General features: G+C 45.6%; 1 protein-coding gene across 1 annotated transcript; it reads left to right on the plus strand.

Moving 5' to 3' along the window:
- The first annotated feature begins 6,597 nt into the window (after nt 1-6,597).
- Nucleotides 6,598-23,072, plus strand: LOC139474378 (organic cation transporter protein-like). The gene is made up of 11 exons (XM_071257363.1): nt 6,598-6,728; nt 12,973-13,131; nt 15,903-16,128; nt 16,718-16,821; nt 17,023-17,177; nt 18,711-18,879; nt 19,197-19,415; nt 19,974-20,200; nt 21,547-21,728; nt 22,044-22,195; nt 22,658-23,072. Exons 2-11 carry the CDS (start codon nt 12,989-12,991, stop codon nt 22,761-22,763), a joined length of 1,683 nt encoding a protein of 560 aa, XP_071113464.1. The 5' UTR covers nt 6,598-6,728; nt 12,973-12,988; the 3' UTR covers nt 22,764-23,072.
- The last annotated feature ends 1,571 nt before the right edge of the window (nt 23,073-24,643 follow it).

Here is a 24,643-nt window from a genome sequence, read left to right on the forward strand (position 1 = left end):
AAAACTGCTCTATCATCGCATACACTAAAACTGCTGTCTCATCGCATACATTAAAACTGCTCTATCATCGCATACACAGGTACATCGCAGGTACATAACACGTGATACAGTACACACTACACAGTATACACAACACCCGACACACTAAACACTACACACTAGGGCCTGCACACTACACTACACGCTAAACACTACACACTACACACTACACACAAAGCTCTGAACACTACACACTACATACTACACACTGTACATTACACATCATGCAGCACACACTGCACACTACACATTACACACTATACCCGGCACACTCTACACTACTCGCTACACACTACTTACTACACGTCATACAACACACACTATACACTACACACTACACGTCATACAGCACACACTATACACTACACATTACACACTATACCCAGCACACTCTACACTACTCGCTACACACTACACACTACACGTCATACAGCACACACTATACACTACACATTACACACTATGCCCGGCACACTCTACACTACTCGCTACACACTACACACTACACGTCATACAGCACACACTATACACTACGCTTTACACACTATACCCGGCACACTCTACACTACTCGCTACACACTACACACTACACGTCATACAGCACACACTATACACTACACATTACACACTATGCCCGGCACACTCTACACTACTCGCTACACACTACACACTACACGTCATACAGCACACACTATACACTACACATTACACACTATGCCCGGCACACTCTACACTACTCGCTACACACTACACACTACACGTCATACAGCACACACTATACACTACACATTACACACTATGCCCGGCACACTCTACACTACTCGCTACACACTACACACTACACGTCATACAGCACACACTATACACTACACATTACACACTATGCCCGGCACACTCTACACTACTCGCTACACACTACACACTACACGTCATACAGCACACACTATACACTACACATTACACACTATACCCAGCACACTCTACACTACTCGCTACACGCTACACACTACACGTCATACAGCACACATATACACTACACATTACACACTATACCCGGCACTCTACACTACTCGCTACACACTACACACTACACGCCATACAGTACACACTATAAACTACACATTACACACTATACCCGGCACACCCTACACTACTCGCTACACACTACACACTACACACTACACGTCATACAGCACACACTATACACTACACATTACACACTATACCCGGCACACCCTACACTACTCGCTACACGCTACACACTACACACTACACGCTACACACTACACGTCATAAAGCACACACTATACATAGGACACGGTAACACTTACTTCCTGAACAACGACCGGTCAGCCCTTGTCCTCCATCATGGTCACTAATCTGCCTCTGGTCACCCTCACGTGCACTGGTGACGTCACAGTTGACATCAGCATGACTGATCTCTGTCTCGAGCAGCCACGCCCAGATCCCGTGGTACTTACCTGTAAGCTTCAGCTGCTCTGCGTTAATATCTTGAGACAGCGCCCAGGAGTGGATTGATACACGTGGTTACTTATTGTATCTGTATGAAAGACTAGCATATTAGTATCCTCATCTACTCTGTCAAATTTAGTGTTTTAGTAAAACATGAATTGTTAGTTTGAGTTAAAAGTTAAACAAACGAATAAATGCATCCTTCTACATATACATGTAGACAAAGATAGATAGGTCATATTTTCCCTGAATATATAGAATTGTTGATACTTTTATTTGCAGATGATATTGAATTGTTCTCAGATACGATTTCAGGTTTACAAAACCAACTAAATACTTTCAATAAGATTAGTATTGTAACAAATGGAAATTGACAGTTAATTTGAACAAAACAAAAATAGTGGTATTAATCAAATATGGAATTTTGAAAAAACACGAACGAAAGACTTTTAATAACCAAAATGTCGAAATAGTAAAACACTATAAATATTACTCAAATATGAATATGATAAAAACAGTGAAATACACATGCCAGAAAGGTAAACAAGAACTTTATGAAATTTTAAGATCATGATATGAACTTGGGTGCTTGGCATATTCTTTAAGATATTTGATACACAGATTAAGCCTATTTTATCATACGGTGCAGATATTTGGGGCACTTGAAAAAATTCAGAATTATGCATGTAATTATTTCTTGGTTTACCGTCACAAACTCCAAACGCTATGGCTGTGGGAGAATGTGGTAGATATGCCTAATATGTTGATTCATTTGTGCAATGTGTAAAATATTGGCTTAGATTAATACACATGTCAGATGATAGAATACCCAAAAGGTTGTGTATGTTAAAACACTTAGCTGAATGTGATAGGAGAAATTGGGTAACAAATGTTATAGAATCTTTATGTTTGATAGGTCTTGGAGAAGTCTGGTTCTCTCAAGGAGTAGGTAATATTGATTATTTAATAAATATGATTAAACTTAGATTAAGAGATATTTCTTTTCAAGAGTGGCAAGCAAAATTAAGAGAAAGTACAAGATTCGATTGTTACAGTAAATACAAATTTTCATTAAATGCTGAACCATATGCGCAATGCAAAAATTATTTAATGCATAGAAGATAATTAGCTCTTTTACGAACTGGATGTGCAAAAATCTACATAAATGTTGGAAGATGGAAAAATGTTGAAAAAGGTAAAAAAATCTGTCAGAATTGTAAATGAGTTAGAGGATGAATTCCACATAATAATGAAATGCCCATGTTTTAATGATTTAAGAAACATTTTTGTACCAAAGAAATATTTAAGTCAAATGCACATCCACATGTTTTGTTAATTAAATGAACGATTATGAAGCAGCTATAGTATAGAAGACTTGTTAAAATTGTGTAAAGCTTCACTTGTAAGGAGAGAATGTTATCATTAATTACTGATCTGTTATCACTGAATGTATATATATATATGTGTGTGTATGTATGCATGTATGTGTGTACATGTGTATGTATATTCATATATATATATATATATGTGTGTATATATATATATATATATATATATATATATATATATATATATATATATATATATGCACATATGATAAACCACCATCACCCTTGATGTATATTTTGTATTTTTGTATACTTTGTACACTTTGTATATGGGCCTCAGGTACAAATAGATAAAGAATATTATTAAAGACGGGTAGCTGAATGACAGATCGATACTAAAAGTGACTTTGCATCTGACATTTACTATTCAGTCACATCTGATTTTCAGTGATCAATTCATATTATATTCACCGCTACTTTGTTGACTACCTTGCCTTCTACGCCCCGTGGGATCCGCTTCCGCGGATAATCGAAAACAGTCGATGACTCACTCACTCACTCACTCACTCACTCACTCACTCACTCACTCACCCACCCACTCACTCACTCACTCACTCACTCACTCACTCCAGCTATACATAGGGATCATGCTAACATGAGAAACTCGAGTGTCGGGTCATTTATCTTCCGGAGCAGCAGGGTCTCATGTATGTCATCAACCCTCGCCACGTCACCCACTCGTTCAGTCCACAACGCTGTGTAACTGGGGGTCAATGCAGACATTGAAATCTAACTCCTTGAAGCTTATCTTTCATGTAATATATAAACACAATTCTGTAGACTGGCATTTAGTCTGCAATCCAAATGGAGCCCATAACAATACTTAATCCTGGAGCTGAGGCATCGGACTTCTGATCATTATAGACTTGAGTTGGACTCCTTTATTAATTTATTCTATGGGGCATGGGAGACAGGCTCAAAATTCTGTTTTTAATTTACATTTATTTTCCGTTTCAGCACAGTAGTAGTTTAGCTATTGATTCCTGAGGGTAAATGTGTGTGCAGTACGGTGGACCTCTGTGTACCATGTATGTAGGGCTTATGACGTGTCATGTTGGGGCCCACCCCTGTATGATGTGAGATGTTGTGCCATATCTATGTATGACGTCTGATGTTCTGGAACATCCATGTGCTCCTTTTGATGTAATGGCACATCCCTGTATGACGTGGGATGTTGTGGCACATCCCTGTATGACGTGGGATGTTGTGGCACATTCCTGTATGACATGTGATGTTGTGGCACATTCCTGTATGACATGGGATGTTCTTGCACATTCCTGTATGACGTGTGATGTTGTGGCACATCCCTGTATGACGTGTGATGTTGTGGCACATTCCTGTATGACATGGGATGTTGTGGCACATTCCTGTATGACATGGGATGTTCTTGCACATTCCTGTATGACGTGTGATGTTGTGGCACATTCCTGTATGACATGGGATGTTCTTGCACATTCCTGTATGACGTGTGATGTTGTGGCACATTCCTGTATGACATGGGATGTTGTTACACATTCCTGTATGACGTGGGATGTTGTGGCACATTCCTGTATGACGTGTGATGTTGTGGCACATCCCTGTATGACGTGTGATGCTTAGGGACATCCCTGTATGACGTGTGATGTTAGGGCACATTTCTATATGACGTGTGATGTTGTGGCACATCCCTGTATGACGTGTGATGCTTAGGGACATCCCTGTATGACGTGTGATGTTAGGGCACATCCCTGTATGACGTGTTATGTTAGGGCACATTCTTGTATGACGTTTGATGTTCTTGCACATCCCTGTATGACGTGGGATGCTGTGGGACATCCCTGTATGACGTGGGATGTTGTGGCACAATCCTGTATGACGTGTGATGTTGTGGCACATTCCTGTATGACGTGTTATGTTGTGGCACATCCCTGTATGACGTGTGATGTTGTGGCACATCCCTGTATGACGTGTGATGTTGTGGCACATTCCTGTATGACGTGGGATGTTGTTACACATTCCTGTATGACGTGTGATGTTGTGGCACATTCCTGTATGACGTGTGATGTTGTGGCACATTCCTGTATGACGTGTGATGTTGTGGCACATTCCTGTATGACGTGTGATGTTGTTACACATTCCTGTATGACATGTGATGTTGTGGCACATTCCTGTATGACGTGTGATGTTGTGGCACATTCCTGTATGACGTGGGATGTTGTTACACATTCCTGTATGACGTGTGATGTTGTGGCACATTCCTGTATGACGTGGGATGTTGTTACACATTCCTGTATGACGTGGGATGTTGTTACACATTCCTGTATGACGTGGGATGTTGTTACACATTCCTGTATGACGTGGGATGTTGTGGCACATCCCTCCATGACGTGTGATGTTGTGGCACATTCCTGTATGACGTGGGATGTTGTTACACATTCCTGTATGACGTGGGATGTTGTGGCACATTCCTGTATGGCGTGTTATGTTGTGGCACATCCCTGTATGACATGTGATGTTGTTGCACATTCCTGTATGACATGGGATGTTGTGGCACATCCCTGTATGACGTGTGGTGTTGTGGCATATTCCTGTATGACGTGGGATGTTCTTGCACATCCCTATATGACGTGTGATGTTCTTGCACATTCCTGCATGACGTGTGATGCTTGGGGACATCCCTCTATTACGTGTTATGTTGTGGCACATCCCTGTATGACGTGTGATGTTGTGGCACATTCCTGTATGACGTGGGATGTTGTGGCACATTCCTCTATGACGTGTGATGTTGTGGCACATCCCTGTATGACGTGGGGTGTTGTGGGACATTCCTGTATGACGTGTGATGTTGGGACACATTCCTGTATGACTTGTGATGTTGGGACACATTCCTGTATGACTTGTGATGTTGGGACACATTCCTGTATGACGTGTGATGTTCTTGCACATCCCTGTATGACGTGTGATGCTGTGGCACATTCCTGTATGACGTGGGATGTTGGGACACATCCCTGAATGACGTGACATGTTCGAGCAGATCTCTGTATGTATAAGTTAAGCAGATGGTGGAGGATGATAGGTACGTGACAAGGGGTGACTACGTACATGCTGTCACCCTGACGGTAGTAGCACTTCTTCTTGCTATGTTCCTTTATACTATGGGGTTTCACTTACACAAGAGTGAGTGAAAGGTTACCAAGTGAAATAGCTGCATTCAGTAATATTCAACAATAATAATTTCCATGTATAATACGCCATATTCAGCACCCAAGCATGCGCAGCCGCTAAATTATCATTGCCCTTGTCATTGGACTAGGATACACTGCAATGTCATTCTCAACTCAGTATAACCAATGTATTCAAACAATAACACAGTAGGAACATCAAGATTTCACTTCGTGTTGTGCCCATGTAGGGAATCGAAATACTCGTCCGGCTTCCAGTGTTTGTGTAAATACTTAGTGTAGACAAATATTTATAATCAAAGGGTGTCTTGTACGAGGTCCCCTGTGTGCCGTGTCCGGCTGTAAGCGGGCGTATGGTAATGGTGTGTGTACAGTCACACCTGGGGTCAACTGAGATATACTGCACCACGATATGATGATACTGTATCCCCCCTAAACAAATAACCTCGGCTAAACACGCCCCTTGATACAGTGCCCCCCACCCCAACCCCCACACCCCACTCCCACTGCCCCCATCCCTGGCTGTCCATCTGGCTGGAAGTGGTGCTCAGGTGACTCTGTACTCTCGAGGTCTACCTGGCTGGAAGTAGAACGCAGGTGATCCGCAGCGAGCAGCAGTGTCGCCTCCCACGAGCCGGGCTGAAGCCAGAGTTGTCTAAACATCGAAGTGAGTGAAACTATGTCTACAATCTCTCTGATAATATTTTGTCAAATGTTTGCCGCCATCTTGTTGATTATAGTTTCTAAGAGAAAATGCAAGAAACAATGTTGATGATGATGATGATGATGATGATGGTGGTGGTGGTGGTGGTGGTGATGATGATGATGATGATGATGATGATGATGATTGTTCGCACTGTCATGCAGCCAGGCATTTAGTTCAGTGTCAATAGTGACGGGGCAGCCCTTCTTCAGAACAATTCCAGGGAATGGAGAGTTTTATATCGTTGCAGAACATCTAGTTAACGCTCCTATTTTGTTGAAGATCCAATCGTTTAAAATTTATCGTACACGTTTCCCTTGACATGCCTTTGTTTCTTGGTCTCTGGCTTCATCTAGTTTATCTAGTTTATCTAGGATGACAGAAGGATGACAGCAGTACACCATGAGCTAGGCGGTGGGCGAGGTATGGAGGGCGAGGTGTGTGTGTGTGTGTGTGTGTGTGTGTGTGTCCGTGTGTGTGTATGTGTATTTGTATATCTGTGTTATGTGTGTGTGTGTCTGTATGTGTTTGTATGTGTGCCTGTGTTTGTGTGTCTGTATGTATGTGTCCGTGTGTGTGTGTGTCCGTGTGCGTGTGTCCGTGTAAGTGTATGTGTATTTGTGTGTCTGTGTTATGTGTGTGTGTCTGTATGTGTTTGTATGTGTGTCGTGTTTGTGTGTCTGTATGTATGTGTCCGTGTGTGTATGTTCATGCCTCTTTGTGTGTGTGACAGTGTGTGTCTGTGTCTGCATGTGTTTGTATGTGTGTCGTGTTTGTGTGTTTGTATGTATGTGTCCGTGTGTGTGTGTGTCCGTGTGCGTGTGTCCGTGTAAGTGTATGTGTATTTGTGTGTCTGTGTTATGTGTGTGTGTCTGTATGTGTTTGTATGTGTGTCGTGTTTGTGTGTCTGTATGTATGTGTCCGTGTGTGTATGTTCATGCCTCTTTGTGTGTGTGACAGTGTGTGTCTGTGTCTGCATGTGTTTGTATGTGTGTCGTGTTTGTGTGTCTGTATGTATGTGTCCGTGTGTGTGTGTGTCCGTGTGTGTGTATGTGTATTTGTGTGTCTGTGTTATGTGTGTGTGTCTGTATGTGTTTGTATGTGTGTCGTGTTTGTGTGTCTGTATGTATGTGTCCGTGTGTGTATGTTCATGCCTGTTTGTGTGTGTGACAGTGTGTTTGTCTGTATGTGTTTGTATGTGTGTCGTGTTTGTGTGTCTGTATGTATGTGTCCGTGTGTGTATGTTCATGCCTCTTTGTGTGTGTGACAGTGTGTGTCTGTGTCTGCATGTGTTTGTATGTGTGTCGTGTTTGTGTGTTTGTATGTATGTGTCCGTGTGTGTGTGTGTCCGTGTGTGTGTATGTGTATTTGTGTGTCTGTGTTATGTGTGTGTGTCTGTATGTGTTTGTATGTGTGTCGTGTTTGTGTGTCTGTATGTATGTGTCCGTGTGTGTATGTTCATGCCTGTTTGTGTGTGTGACAGTGTGTTTGTCTGTATGTGTTTGTATGTGTGTCGTGTTTGTGTGTCTGTATGTATGTGTCCGTGTGTGTATGTTCATGCCTCTTTGTGTGTGTGACAGTGTGTGTCTGTGTCTGCATGTGTTTGTATGTGTGTATGTGTATTTGTGTGTCTGTGTTATGTGTGTGTGTCTGTATGTGTTTGTATGTGTGTCGTGTTTGTGTGTCTGTATGTATGTGTCCGTGTGTGTATGTTCGTGCCTGTTTGTGTGTGTGACAGTGTGTGTCTGTGTCTGCATGTGTTTGTATGTGTGTCGTGTTTGTGTGTTTGTATGTATGTGTCCGTGTGTGTATGTTCGTGCCTGTTTGTGTGTGTGACTGTGTGTGTCTGTGTCTGCATGTGTTTGTATGTGTGTCGTGTTTGTGTGTCTGTATGTATGTGTCCGTGTGTGTGTGTGTCCGTGTGTGTGTATGTGTATTTGTGTGTCTGTGTTATGTGTGTGTGTCTGTATGTGTTTGTATGTGTGTCGTGTTTGTGTGTCTGTATGTATGTGTCCGTGTGTGTATGTTCATGCCTGTTTGTGTGTGTGACTGTTTGTCTGTGTGTGTGTGTGTGTCTGTGTGTGGAGTGGGGAGGGAGTTATTTGCTTCGTGGTGTAGTGAACTGGGTCACTGTTAGATATGCCCATCAGCTAACAAGACAGGTGAAATAACGGGGAAGGCGACACGATCAGCTGATATAACTTTACATATCCAACGCCATGTGGCCTGTTTGCAGATTTACCTGTATCTTTGGTGGTGGACTTAAAACGTCCATCTCATCAGACATGGTTACTTTCAACCTCAGTCAAAACAATAAAGTTAATTCATTGATATTAAGAGTTTTCATCAGGAGTAGGAAGAGTGATGTCGTCAGATGTAAGGTCAGTAACGTCGTCACATTTACGGAGAGTGATTGCGGACACCAAACTATATGTGAAAACTGTTAGCGTTGTGGACACCAAACTCTATGTTGTTACGTGTCGATTCCCAAATTGAAACAATATGTTAATCCAGAAATCTGTACGTAAAAGTGAGTGAGTGAGTTGGGTTTAACCCCGCTTTTAACAGTATTCCAGTTATATCACGGCGTGTCATCTTAATGTGGGAGGAAAGCCCGAAATGATGCGGGTCTCAGACGTTTACCACTTCGGTGAAACCTACGAGCACGGGTTTGGTGCTGACAAACCTAGAAAGATAATCGGGGCGAACCGGGATTCGAACCCACAATCATAGGTTTCTGGCGTGCCCAAGGGAAGCAACTCTGCACAGCGAACGGTACGTAAAAAAACTGAGTGTGAAATCAACAAACAACCAACAAGTGGTACACAATCAACATATGTATTACAAAATTCACTTTGTTTACAAATCAGCACACACTGCTGCACAGCATTTATAATGGCAGTAAACAACAGAGTGGAAGTATAATATTCAATGGCAATGAATAATATAATGGCAGTGGACAGTATCAAATACAAGAATATGGTGGTGATAGCAAAAGTCAGTGATAATAATAGATATATTCACCCGGCGGCGACAGTGGTCAAGCTTCTGAGATGGGCTAGGCAGGGAATCGGGAATACTGAGCGATCCTTACATGAAGGTGATGCAAATGCGTATGTGTCCCGCAAACACGCCACTGCCCCCTTATTTACAACCCACAAGACAAAACATTACAGAAATGTCCAAATGTTTCTATAACATACTCTCACCGTCCGCGGGCTGGACGTTTACACACCACACTAGTATCTAAAATAGTAGACGACTGCTTTCATTGCCCAAATACAACGCAATGAGAACTGTTTCAATTCGGGCACTTTCAAAAAGTTTGAGGTATAGCCTCAACTGCGATAGAGAGATGTCTGGTTCAGCGACGAATCAAGATTTCTCCTCCGTCGAGGGGATGGGCGATCACGGGTCTACAGACGTCGGGGAGAACGTTACGCCGGAAACTGCATACAGGAAGTGGACAGGTTTGGTGGTGGTAGCGTTATGATGTGGACGCCTCTCTCCAATCATGGCATGACAGGTTTGGTCCATATCCAGATCCCCGGATTTGACCCCGATAGAGCTCCTGTGTCGTTGCAGCAGTTGGCTTTTGCGTTGCAGGGCGAGTGGGCTACCATTCACCAGGATGTGATTCGCATACTTGTCTCTTCCATGGGCAAGATATATCAGGCTGCTATCGATTCCATAGGGGGACATACGCGTCATTGATGGTAGCTGACCTTCACCTTGGACTTTGCCTATGTACCGATAACTGAGATGACTGCAATCACCAAGTGTTCTCTCCACAATGTTTTTGCTCAATGCCTTTACGGTTCCTCGTATAAATGTATTTCCCTACCTCACACAAATCTGGCTTTGCGTTTCTTTTTTGGAAGAGTATACGTCTACTAAGACTACCGGAATTTATAGGTCTGGGAATAGGAGACATCGAAATGGGCGTTGTCGTATGTCTAGTTACTGCCGACAGAAGAGTGAAAGAGTACACATGTAAGATGTCCGCCGCCAGGCATATTGAGATACGCTGTTGTTGTGTGCCATTATTTCTGGTTCTGAATCTTGTGACTTTTTGATATATGACAAGCAACTTTGCCAAACTGCTCCCAGCCAGCGCTTGATTTCTTCGTTACCCTCTCGGTATAAGTGAGTGAGTTTGGTTTAACGCCGCTTTTAGCAATATTCCAGCAATATCACGGCGGGGGACACCGGAAATGGGCTTCACACATTGTACCCATGTCGGGAATCGAACCCGGGTCTTCGGCGTGACGAGCGAACGCTTTAATCACTAGGCTACCCGTCCGCCCCCCTCTCGGTATAAAGAGCGATTGGCATCAAGAGTGATTGTGATTTCTTCAAAACACTGATTTGCTTCCCATTTAGAGACTCAATAAATATTTCCCGTCAAACTCTGTGTTATAATTACTGAATGCGCAATGATTCCGCGCGAAGCTGACTGAGTGGAGAATGTACTCTGTCAAATGTAGCATTTTCAGCCAATTTTATTCAGATGCCCAATTTCTGTTACGAGTTGATTTTCCACGTTGATTAGCGAAAGCTAAGCAAGATCGCTGGGTTAGATTGCTGACTTTGTGTCCTGACGATTAGGTGCCTCACCCTTGCAATGTGGGTTTGAATCCCGGACGGGACTCAGGCCAAAAAAGTACGAGAATCTGTACTTTACTAAGAAAGTGTTATCCCAGATATAACATTTCTAACATTCGAGCACTTTCTAAATGGCGTTGTGTATTTACGTACAGAGGAAGGTGATTTTTAAACAGTACAGTGAAAATAGCAGTATGATAAAGAATCTTTATATAATAAAAGACCATACCTGAGATCCAGCGACGTAAGGAGGTGTTAATTGACATTTACAGATACCGCTGGGGATTAGGGGGGATTAGGGTCCTGCCCGGAGGGGGCATATGCTTAGAGGGGATACGCTGAATGTTTGACTTAAACATTAAACAGAAAAAGGAGATAGAATTTCTTTGCACTTTGGAAGCATATTGAAACAATTAGGTATTTTTGATAAATGAAGTTTATAAAGAAACCTATTGAAGTGGTTTGCACTATAACAATACCCCTGAAAGTCATGGAGCTTTCGTCCTCAAATGCTTTTTAAAAATGGTGAAAATATTGAAAGTACAAATATACAGTAAAATGCATTTGTCCTATCCCAAATATCAGTTTTTGCCTCAGATTGATCAGGATTTTCACATGCTCACTTACATCATCACAAAATAGAAATAAGTGACGCAAGCCCCATTTGTAGAAACAAAACGCAGCTATCAGGGTAGATTGCTCCAGACAGGTGCATGAAATGTAAGAAGCCAATATCATTCAGCCCAGTTCTTCTGAATGGCACTCTCCCGTTGCCATGGTTAAAAAGCGGGATAGCTCTTACCGCCTTGACGTAGATAATAGACGCCTCAATGCAGTTACCAAACTTATACATTTTCCCCTCTGTCACGTATTGAAGATGCCGTATATTGCCGACCGCCATGCCAACATTTAGAATGTCCTTGATTGTGCTAGTAGCTTTTTGCAGTACCACTCCATCCAAATACAAAACACAAGTTGGCCTTGGCGATTTGAATGGAATCGCCTCCCCCTCGGCCTAAAAAAAATGCTCCTATGGCGTTCTAGCAAACCATTTCAAACACTTAAAGAAATGAATTGACTTTAAATATTAATATATGTAGATGACATCATGGTATTTTCCAAAACGTTTTAATCACCTCAAGGCAGTATACCAAAAGATACAAGAAGCAGAACTTTTAAGTCACCTACAAATGGGGCATGTATTCAGCAAATATGGCATCCATGTCGACACTTTAAAATAGATTCAGTCAGACAGATCCCACCCCCTAAAAAGGTCCATGACATACGTCATTTCTTAGGTTACTGTCATAACTGTAAATTTGTAGCAAACGTTGTTGGCATACTGTCTCTCATGGTCATGGCTCTCTGTCAAAGATGATGGCTTTGCTCACGAAATACTATGTATTGATGAGGATGGCTATATTGTGGTCGAGACTTTTTATTGAGGCTGAAATATTTTTATTCAAGCAGATGGAGTTTTTTTATTTACAAAAGGGTTTGTCATGTCATACCTAATTATCAAAACAATATGTCAACAATCAGAATCAAATATCAACAACTCCTCTGCCGGCTGTGTGTCAGCTGCTATATGTATGTTGAGCAGGTCAGGAACGCGGAGTATGAAGTTTGACGACGTGTTGGCGTTACTAGGGGAGTTCGGGCCGTACCAGAAGCGACTGTACTTCCTGGTGTGTCTGACAGGGATCTGTGTCGCCTTCCAGACGCTGGCATCTGTCTTCACCCTCACCGTGCCCCCTCACAGGTGAGCTCGACACTCATATCGATCCTCACCACCCCATCACAGGTGAGTTCCACCCTCGTGTCGATCCTGACCACCCCATCACAGGTGAGTTCCACCCTCATGTCGATCCTCACCACCCCGTCACAGGTGAGTTCCATCCTCATGTCGATCCTCACCACCCCGTCAATGGTGAGTTCCACCAATATGTCGATCCTCAAAACCCCTCACAGGTGAGTTCCACACTCATGTCGATCTTCACCACCCCGTCACAGGTGAGTTCCACCATCATGTCGATCCTCACCACCCCTCACAGGTGAGTTCCATCCTCATGTCGATCCTCACCATCCCGTCACAGGTGAGTTCTATCCTCATGTCGATCCTCACCACCCTGTCACAGGTGAGTTCTATCCTCATGTCGATCCTCACCACCCCTCACAGGCGAGTTCCACCATCATGTCGATCTTCACCACCCCTCACAGGTGAGTTCCACCCTCATGTCGATCCTCACCACCCCTCAAGGTGAGTTCCACCCTCATGTCGATCCTCACCACCCCTCACAGGTGAGCCAGCCTCATGTCGATCTTCACCACCCCGTCACAGGAGAGTTCTATCCTCATGTCGATCTTCACCACCCCTCACAGGTGAGTTCCACCCTCATGTCGATCCTCACCACCCCTCACAGGTGAGTTCCACCCTCATGTCGATCCTCACCACCCCTCACAGGTGAGTTCCACCCTCATGTCGATCCTCACCACCCCGTCAAAGGTGAGTTCTATCCTCATGTCGATCCTCACCACCCCTCACAGGTGAGTTCCACCCTCATGTCGATCCTCACCACCCCTCACAGGTGAGTTCCACCCTCATGTCGATCCTCAAAACCCCTCACAGGTGAGTTCCACCCTCATGTCGATCTTCACCACCACGTCAAAGGTCAGTTCTATCCTCATGTCGATCCTCACCACCCCTCACAGGTGAGTTCCACCCTCATGTCGATCTTCACCACCCCGTCAAAGGTGAGTTCTATCCTCATGTCGATCCTCACCACCCCTCACAGGTGAGTTCCACCCTCATGTCGATCCTCACCACCCCTCACAGGTGAGTTCCACCCTCATGTCGATCTTCACCACCCCGTCAAAGGTGAGTTCTATCCTCATGTCGATCCTCACCACCCCTCACAGGTGAGTTCCACCCTCATGTCGATCCTCACCACCCCTCACAGGTGAGTTCCACCCTCATGTCGATCTTCACCACCCCGTCACAGGTGAGTTCCACCCTCATGTCGATCCTCACCACCCCGTCAAAGGTGAGTTCTATCCTCATGTCGATTCTCACCACCCCGTCAAAGGTGAGTTCCACCATCATGTCGATCCTCACCACCCCGTCACAGGTGAGTTCCACCATCATGTCGATCTTCACCACCCCGTCACAGGTGAGTTCTATCCTCATGTCGATCCTTACCACCGCTCACAGGTGAGTTCCACCCTCATGTCGATCCTCACCACCCCGTCAAAGATGAGTTCTATCCTCATGTCGATTCTCACCACCCCGTCAAAGGTGAGTTCCACCATCATGTCGATCCTCACCACCCCTCACAGGTGAGTTCCACCCTCATGTCGATCTTCACCACCCCGTCACAGGTGAGTTCCACACTCATGTCGATCTTCACCACCCTGTCACAGGTGAGTTCTATCCTCATGTCGATCCTCACCACCCTTCACAATGTGAGTTCCACCATCATGTCGATCTTCACCGTCCCGTCACAGGTGAGTTCTATCCTCATGTCGATCCTCACCACCCCTCACAGGTGAGTTGCACCCTCATGTCGATCCTCACCAACCCTCAAGGTGAGTTCCACCCTTATGTCAATCCTCACCACCCCTCACAGGTGAGTTCCAGCCTCATGTCGATCTTCACCACCCCGTCAAAGGTGAGTTCTATCCTCATGTCGATCTTCACCACCCCTCACAGGTGAGTTCCACCCTCATGTCAATCCTCACCACCCCGTCAAAGGTGAGTTCCACCATCATGTCGATCTTCACCATCCCGTCACAGGTGAGTTCTATCCTTATGTCGATCTTCACCACCCCTCACAGGTGAGTTCCACCCTCATGTCGATCCTCACCAACCCTCAAGGTGAGTTCCACCCTCATGTCGATCCTCACCACCCCTCACAGGTGAGTTCCACCCTCATGTCGATCTTCACCACCCCGTCAAAGGTGAGTTCCACCCTCATGTCGATCTTCACCACCCCGTCAAAGGTGAGTTCTATCCTCATGTCGATCCTCACCACCCCGTCAAAGGTGAGTTCCATCCTCATGTCGATCCTCACCATCCCGTCACAGGTGAGTTCCACCCTCATGTCGATCCTAATTACCCCGTCACAGGTGAGTTCCACCCTCATGTCGATCCTCACCACCCCGTCAAAGGGGAGTTCTATCCTCACCATCATCACCCACAAGTTGGCTGGCTTCATCCTCACCACCCCGTCAAAGGTGAGTTCCATCCTCATGTCGATCCTCACCATCCCGTCACAGGTGAGTTCCACCCTCATGTCGATCCTAACTACCCCGTCACAGGTGAGTTCCACCCTCATGTCGATCCTCACCACCCCGTCAAAGGGGAGTTCTATCCTCACCATCATCACCCACAAGTTGGCTGGCTTCACACTCACCATCAACCCGACATGGGAAGGTTCGCCACCCAACCTTTCACAAGTGACGCTCCTTAAATGTATGCATGTTAACTTGTCTTATGTTTATTCCACCTTAAGATGACTGACAATTCTGCGACAGATGTAAGATCCCCGGCTACGACAACGACACATACGCCGTGCAGAATGGCTACCACCACGAACTCGTGAACCTCACCATTCCCGTCTCCGATGGCAAGTACTCAAAGTGTGAAGTCTACACAAACGGGGACTCCACACTTTTATCAAGGGGAGACAACTTCACAAAGCGCGAGTGTGACAGCTGGGTGTATGACAGATCGACCTTTGTTTCCACCATCGCCACAGATGTGAGTCAGTATATCACGACACTACTTTACAGTCACTGATGTGAGTCAAATGCCCCGGGAAGATCTGGGTTAGAATAGGTCTTCAGCAACCCATGTTTATCGTAAGAAGCGACTGACGGGATCGGGTGGTCAGGCTCGCTTACTTGGTTGATGCATGGCATCGTATCCCAATTGCGTGGATCGATACTCATGATGTCAATCACTGCATTGTCTGGTCCAAACTCGATTATTTACAGACCGTCGTCATATAGCTGGAATATTGCTCAATGCGGCGTTAAACAACAAACAAATCAATAGGTCATAACAAGAATGTGATTCCTTAGGACAAAACAGTACTCTACCGCTTCAGATATGAGTCAATAGCACGTATCTACAGCCACAGATATGAGTCTACAGAATGGAATTTATTTGCTGAGGTCGCTATGTACAAGTGGGCTCTGAACAGTACGCTAACGCTATCGAATCCCTTGAAATGTAAAAGCTTCAAATCAACACACGCCTCAGAATGAAAAACACAAAAGGGACATTTTGAAATTAATTTGCCAGTTTTCAAATTGTTTGACCAACATCATGACCTCCCCCTCCCCAGCTGGACATCGTGTGCGGCGACAGATTGGTGCGGACCTTGTCCAACTCCCTGGTGCTGGCGGGCAAGCTAGTCGGCTCCACCCTGCAGTGCTTCATCAGCGACATGTGAGTACAGCCGACCGTGTCTCAGTGCTTGGGGGATAGACAGGGTAACAACAAGTACCATCTTACAACGTCTTTTGATATGACGCAGCCGGGGATCTAACCCCGGACCGTCCGCTCTTCGGGCGGACGCTCTACCACTAGACCACGGAGGCGGTCCACTAAGGTCGATAACTGACATAAGTGCTGTGTTTTGTGTTGCAGATTCGGTCGTAAAAAGGCGTTCTTCATGTTCCTCTTCCTGATGATACTTACCGGCTTCGCCAACTACTTCCCCTTCAACTTCACCTCGTTGATGATCTTCCGCTTTCTCGCCGGGCTCACCACGACATCGACGTTCCTGGGAGCCTTTGTTATAGGTAGGATAGTCCACTACATCTACGTTCCTGTAGCCTTTGTTATAGGTAGGACAGACCACGACATCCACGTTCCTGAGAGCCTTTGTTATAGGCAGGACAGACCACGACATCTACGATCCTGTAGCCTTTGTTTTAGGAAGGACAGACCACGACATCCACGTTCCTGAGAGACTTTGTTATAGGTAGGTCAGACCACGACATCCACGATCCTGTAGTCTTTGTTATAGGCAGGACAGACCACGACATCTACGTTCCTGTAGCCTTTGGTATAGGTAGGACAGACCACGACATCCACGTTCCTGAGAGCCTTTGTTATAGGTAGGACAGACCACGACATCCACGATCCTTAGATCCTTTGGTATAGGTAGGACAGACCACGACATCCACGTTCCTGAGAGCCTTTGTTATAGGTAGGACAGATCACGACATCCACGTTCCTGTAGTCTTTGTTATAGGTATGACAGACCACGACATCCACGTTCCTGAGAGCCTTTGTTATAGGCAGGACAGACCACGACATCTACGTTCCTGTAGCCTTTGTTTTAGGTAGGACAGACCACGACATCCACGTTCCTGAGAGCCTTTGTTATAGGTAGGTCAGACCACGACATCCACGATACTGTAGTCTTTGTTATAGGCAGGACAGACCACGACATCTACGTTCCTGTAGCCTTTGGTATAGGTAGGACAGACCACGACATCCACGATCCTTAGATCCTTTGGTATAGGTAGGACAGACCACGACATCCACGTTCCTGAGAGCCTTTGTAATAGGTAGGACAGATCACGACATCTACGTTCCTGTAGCCTTTGGTATAGGTAGGACAGACCACGACATCCACGTTCCTGAGAGCCTTTGTTATAGGTAGGACAGACCACGACATCCACGATCCTTAGATCCTTTGGTATAGGTAGGACAGACCACGACATCCACGTTCCTGAGAGCCTTTGTAATAGGTAGGACAGATCACGACATCCACGTTCCTGTAGCCTTTGTTATAGGTAGGATAGTCCACGACATCCACGTTCCTGAGAGCCTTTGTTATAGGTAGGACAGACCACGACATCCACTATCCTTAGATCCTTTGTTATAGGTAGGACAGACCACGACATCCACGTTCCTGAGAGCATTTGTTATAGGTAGGACAGATCACGACATCCACGTTCCTTGGGGCTTTGTAGTGTAAAAGTCATGTGGTGCCTTAAATTGGGTGGCTTTTGTGTTAGTTGTGTTGTTTTACAACGCTTGTAGCTTGTAGCATTATTGTAGCACGGTGGGGACGCAAAGAAAAGGCTCGCACACTGTGTCCCCATGGGATAAGAATAAAGTCTGTGTGTGCGTCAGCTAGGATTGGAACGGAAGACCTATGCACTGTGAGGTACATGTCTGTGAACATGAGAAACTTCCGTTGGTTGTGATGAAGTCAAAATGCTGCTGATTGTGAAGACAAGATCTCGATACTGCTTAAAGTGACTAATCGGGAATCCTGATGTAAGATACAGCGTAGGTAACCCCTTGCTCTATGGCTACAGGAGTGGAGTTCGTGGGTCCGTCCAAGCGTGTGTGGACCGGCCTGGTGATCGAGCTGTTCTGGGTGCTGGGGATGGTCATCATGGCGGGCCTCGCCTACTTCCTCCGGGACTGGCATCACCTGGTTCTCGCCCTGGCCTCGCCCGCTGTCCTCTTCCTCAGCTACTGGTGGTCAGTATCCAGTACCACAAGTCCAAGATGGGATAGTACTCTCCCAGGATCACAACACATCACTAAATACGTCCACTTGCACAAAGCCATGTCCGCGCCCAGACGATCGTATCTCCTATATCTTAACAAATACCATAGTCGTAGCGCTGAGATCGATGTCCAACTACGTGTCAGAACTTAACAATGTAGTCTAACTACCAATACATAATAGCATGCTGCAGTAAAGAGGTATGCTTCGCTGAAGAATCCTATATAATACCGTAGCCTGCCGCTCATCTGTTGCAGTCTGTCAGTATGATGCTGTGTGTGTTGTGCAGGCTCATACCGGAGTCTCCCCGCTGGTTGATGTCAAAAGGCCGGTTGAAGGAAGCCGAAAACATCATACGAAAGGTCGCCAAGGTCAATAAGGTCACGCTCCCAGAAACGTTGTTTGACGAAAAAACAAAGGCGGCGGACAATGAACCGAAGGGGAAGCTGAAGGAGATGTTCACCAACAAAACTCTGGCTGTGCGGTCTTTGATCCTCTTCTACATCTGGTAAGTATGCTGGACCAAGGGGATGCTGCACTCGGGGCTGTTTACAAAACTCTGGCAGCGCGGTCCTTGATCCTCTTCTACATCTGGTAAGTATGCTGGACTACGGGGACGCTGAACTCGGGGCTGTTTACAAAATACTGGCTGTGCGGTCCTTGATCTTCTTCTACATCTGGTAAGTTTGCTGGATCAAGGTGATGCTACACTCGAGGCTGTTAACATGATCAAACAAATAAGGTAAAACAAAGAATTAAAGTTTTCCCACTTTAGAAACACGTGACGTTAAAAGATGCTCATATTCCTTCTAATATTAATCATGTTCAGCTAGAGAGGATTGATCAGTGTATCCCACGAGATATACTTCATGCTCTGGTTAGACGTTGAGGCGAAATCTGGACGCTGAAATCCATGTCGGATGTCGATTTCGTTGCGCGATTTTGATTGGACCATAATACCAGCCTAGTTCGGAAGGGTGGAAACTGGACCTTTATAGTCAGTTACTCCCTTGCCTCGGGAGGATGTTATTAACACTGCTCCTCTACTCTCCATCTCTGTCTCTAGGATGGTGTCGAGTCTGGTGTACTACGGCCTCACCCTGAACGTCTCCAACCTCAGCGGCAATATCTACGTCAACTTCGTGCTGTCGGCGCTGGTGGAGGCGGTGGGGTACATCCTGGCTATCTTCCTGCTGGACCGGGTGGGGCGTCGGATGCTGCTGTGCGCCCTGATGACCCTGGGGGGCGTGGCCTGTGTGCTCACCGTGTTCCCTGCTGTCTACGCCGGCGGAAGTAGGTAGACCGGGGTCGAACACTATGCATATGCATAAACTGGGAAACACCAGAAGGTGATGTCCACCAGGGACATCTGACATGAGGTAGTGTAGTTACGATGTTACGGGCTGATCGCACCTCCCCGAGGCAAGGGCGTTAACTAACAATAAAAGTCCAGTTTCCACCCTTGCCGAGCTAGGGTGAAATTCCGGAGTTACATTTTGGCTGGACCAACGAGTCTATGCATAGTCCAATCAAAGTCCCGTAACGATCTACACATCCGGTTCGTAAGCAACATGGATTTCAACGTGCAGATTTCGGTCGAGTGCAGGATTTGCAAAGCATGTGTACCGCCAATTGGGTGTCGAGAGATATTTGGCAAATCTTTTCATGTTTTTAATCAAAGTGCTGAAGTGACCTGATGCACTTCGCGAGTTAAGACCCTTTTTATCATAATATAGATCTTGATTATCGATAAGATCGTCTTGACTGTTTGAAGCAAATGCAAGTGATGTAAGAGATGGAATCTGATTTCAATATGACCAATAACTCGTTTTCGTCACTGGTGGCGCTACGATTGAGCGTGGAAATTCCAGCTCAGTTCGGCAAGGGTGGAAACTGGACTTTGATAGTCAGTTAACTCCCTTGCCTCGGCAAGATGGGTTGATCGGAACAATGACGGGGTTGACAAATCATGTCCTAGAGAGAAAGGGAGGGTAATACATACCAAGGGTGTATTTTGAAAAGTGTGTGTCCAGTAATACTTGATGTTAGAAGCTTAAAACCTGGGCGTGGTTAACGTGACAAACCTGGGCGTGGTTAATGTGACAAACCTGGGCGTGGTTAATGTGTTAAAACTGGGCGTGGTTAATGTGACAAACCTGGACGTGGTTAATGTGACAAACCTGGGCGTGGTTAATGTGTTAAGTCTGGGCGTGGTTAATGTGACAAACCTGGACGTGGTTAATGTGACAAACCTGGGCGTGGTTAATGTGTTAAGTCTGGGCGTGGTTAGTGTGAGAAGTATCGGTGTGGTAAGAGGGTAGGGTCTATCACAGATCATTGTTGACATTTGACAGGATCTATCACAGATCATTCAATTTCCATCAGGCTTTCGGCACTCCCGGAAGCGCTCGTTAAATCTCCAACATCATCATCATCATCATCATCATCATCATCATCATCATCGTCGTCGTCATCATCATCATCAGGCATCAAGTGGTGTTTAGATGTCCGTCAACGGTATACCAATCACATATATGAATGATATACGGCAGTCTACCGTCACAGCCTTCCCGACGTTTCGTTCCTGCCTTACGATGAAGTAATAGATATATGTCTGACATGCGTCATCTTTGTTTCAGCGGCAGACTGGTCACTGATGATGTTATCGTTGGTGGGAAAGATGGGGTCGTCAGGGGCGTTCGGCGTCATCTACATCTTCACCGCCGAGTTGTACCCCACGCCTCTTAGAAACATCGGTCTTGGGGTCAACCTGACGTTCTCCAGGATAGGCGGAGTTATCTCCCCTTTCATTTCTGATTTGGTGAGTTTGTCAGGACACGAATCTGTGCGATGTTGTCTTCTTTGTCATTGTCACAATCGTCGTATGTAGTACACGTGAAAGGTATGATTGATTCTGGAGTCTTTGGGGGCTTTTCCTAAAACTGAGGGTCCATGTCAAACAGTCTGGTTCCCATCTCTTGATCGAGATCTAGATTTGTGTGGGACAGGGTCATTGTATCTGTCTGGAGAAGGTTGGTTGTGAATAGATGGAAACGAACTTGCTGGGATTGTGAAATTATCCTGCAATCCTTACACACGCATTATGTGTTGGTCCATCTATTCCTGTCTGTTGTAGGGTATACTAGTTGGAGGTACATTTGGCGAGCAAGCTCTTCCTCTGGTGGTATTTGGTGTTACCGCCGTCCTTGCTGGGGGGCTGGCCCTCGCTCTTCCTGAAACTCTGAACCGGAAACTACCGGAAACAATCGAAGATGCCAAAGCTATCGGGCAAGTAATAATTTCCCTCATGAAAAAATATCTCCCAATAGTGAGTGAGTATGGTTTTACGCCAATTTTAGCAATATTCCAGCAATATCACGGCGGGTGACACCAGAAATGGGCTTAACTAATTTTACCCATATACCCGGGGCTTCGGCGTGACGAGCGAACGCTTTAACCACTGGGCTACCCGACCGCCCCTTATTTCCCAATACGACAAACTGATTGTCTATTATAAAAGTCTTTGGTGCATGTACATTATTGGAGAGCATTGTCTGGTTGCCATATTGCATTCCCAGTACATTGGTGCATATAGATGATTGATAGCATTGTCTGGTTGCATTATCGCGTATGTGGTGGTGCATGCAAGGCACATGAGATGCGTCTATCACTGGAAGTAGTTGTGGGAACACCACTGTCATGCATGTGGTGAGAACTGTGTTCCTGTCTAACTCGACGTGTCCTCGACAGGTCCGACACAAAGCACAAGCACAAGTACAAGATGAGGACAGAGGGCCAGGCCGAGAGTGTCTTCGCAGTGGCCTACACGAACACGGAATACCACGTGACATCGTGACCTTCACCCCGCACCACATCTCCCGTGTCCTACGAATGACCCCATGTTGGCTATGTGTCGTGTCTGTGCTGTAATATATTATGTTCATGCGGTGATAATGTTGAACGAATAAACTCGAATACTGTTGGGATTTAAATATTAATGTACTTGTTTGCATGTTAATGTGGATGGCCTTGCCAGCTGGTTTATCTAACCTTGTGTCCCGGAGCTTTAGTTGACTGCACGGATGCTGAACCCCGGCTCGTCTCTTTCCGAGACTAATCGCGATGACTGGAGGGTGATCCGTCGGTGACGTCAGACTTTCCTCTGTCAGAGATGTGGAAGGTTTTCAGTCAGACCAATATCTTCTATTGCTTACTGGAAACCATTCACAATAACAAATTCAAGCAGCTTGTTCAAAATATCAATTTTGCCTGCTCACTCGATAAGATAAACAACTATTTGACAAGAGCCAAGTTTTCTCTATTTACTGAGTATTCAGTGATGTTACGGTGTATTTCTCTGAAAACATCAACTTGCTATCTCACTCGAGTGAACTAACACTTTCCACCAGAACTTTCTGCGTCGATGAGAAAATCAGTTTCAGAGTGAGAGCATGAACATCGGCCAGAAAGCACATGGAAATAGAAAATTATTTTATTGGCACAAGTAATATTTTCACGTGTAAATTATTCAGGTCACGAGGGGAGAGTAAAATGTTTTTTTACAAGAATAGACGAGTATCCTCGGACTTGACTGCAGTGTTGTGTTAAGACACATCGGCGTCATCATAACACACGTCAGTAGACTTAGAGCGAGGCGTGTCAGCTTCAGGCTGCTGACGTGATGCAGTGTTGTGTTAAAACACATCGGCGTCATCATAACACCCGTCAGTAGACTTAGAACGAGGCGTGTCAGCTTCAGGCTGCTGACGTGATGCAGTGTTGTGTTAAGACACATCGGCGTCATCATCATAACACACGTCAGTAGACTTAGAGCGAGGCGTGATGCAGTGTGATCCAGGCGTGATCTGACTTGGTTCGTGCATGTCATCGGTCCCAATTGCGTGGAGCGATGCTCATGATATCAATCACTGGATTGTCTGGTCCAGACTCGTTTATTTACAGACTGAAGTCATGTAGCTGGAATATTGCTGAGTGCAGTGATAACCAACAAACAAATCAGATGAGATGCAGAGTAAACTAAGTTTCATACGGCCCTGACATGTCAAAGGGAGGCAACTCTGCCTCTGTCTCTTTTGGTTTTCAATTGGTTTATGGATGCTTTACTGGAAACGCTTTGTCGGTGGACGAACTGAACCAACATTAATCCCACTACTCAGTTTTGTGTTTGTAAGAATATTTGATGGAAGAATTTGTATATTGAAAAGTAACAGGAATGTTAAACAGTGTGGCTATACGTTCACATGAGACTCGAGCCACACAGCTGGGGGCACCATTGTGGCTATACGTTCACATGAGACTCGAGACACACAGCTGGGGGCACCATTGTGGCTATACGTTCACATGAGACTCGAGCCACACAGCTGGGGGCACCAGTGTGGCAATACGTTCACATGAGAATCGAGCCACACAGCTGGGGGCACCAGTGTGGCAATACGTTCACATGAGACTCGAGACACACAGCTGGGGGCACCAGTGTGGCTATATGTTCACATGAGACTCGAGCCACACAGCCTGGGGCACCAGTGTGGCAATACGTTCACATGAGACTCGAGCCACACAGCCTGGGGGCACCAGTGTGGCAATACGTTCACATGAGACTCGAGCCACACAGCTGGGGCCACCAGTGTGGCAATACGTTCACATGAGACTCGAGCCACACAGCTGGGGGCACCAGTGTGGCTATACGTTCACATGAGACTCGAGCCACACAGCTGG

The sequence above is a fragment of the Haliotis cracherodii genome, unplaced genomic scaffold (assembly GCF_022045235.1).
Source record: "Haliotis cracherodii isolate W230 unplaced genomic scaffold, xgHalCrac1.p SCAF_3, whole genome shotgun sequence".
Lineage (NCBI taxonomy): Eukaryota > Metazoa > Mollusca > Gastropoda > Lepetellida > Haliotidae > Haliotis > Haliotis cracherodii.

Bases quoted from the DNA above. Each gene is read 5' to 3' on its own strand.
- LOC139474378 (XM_071257363.1), top strand. From the start codon at position 12,989: ATGAAGTTTGACGACGTGTTGGCGTTACTAGGGGAGTTCGGGCCGTAC. The intron at 16,822-17,022 runs GTGAGTACAGCC...TTTGTGTTGCAG, and splicing joins CAGTGCTTCATCAGCGACAT to ATTCGGTCGTAAAAAGGCGT. The intron at 17,178-18,710 runs GTAGGATAGTCC...CTATGGCTACAG, and splicing joins CCTGGGAGCCTTTGTTATAG to GAGTGGAGTTCGTGGGTCCG.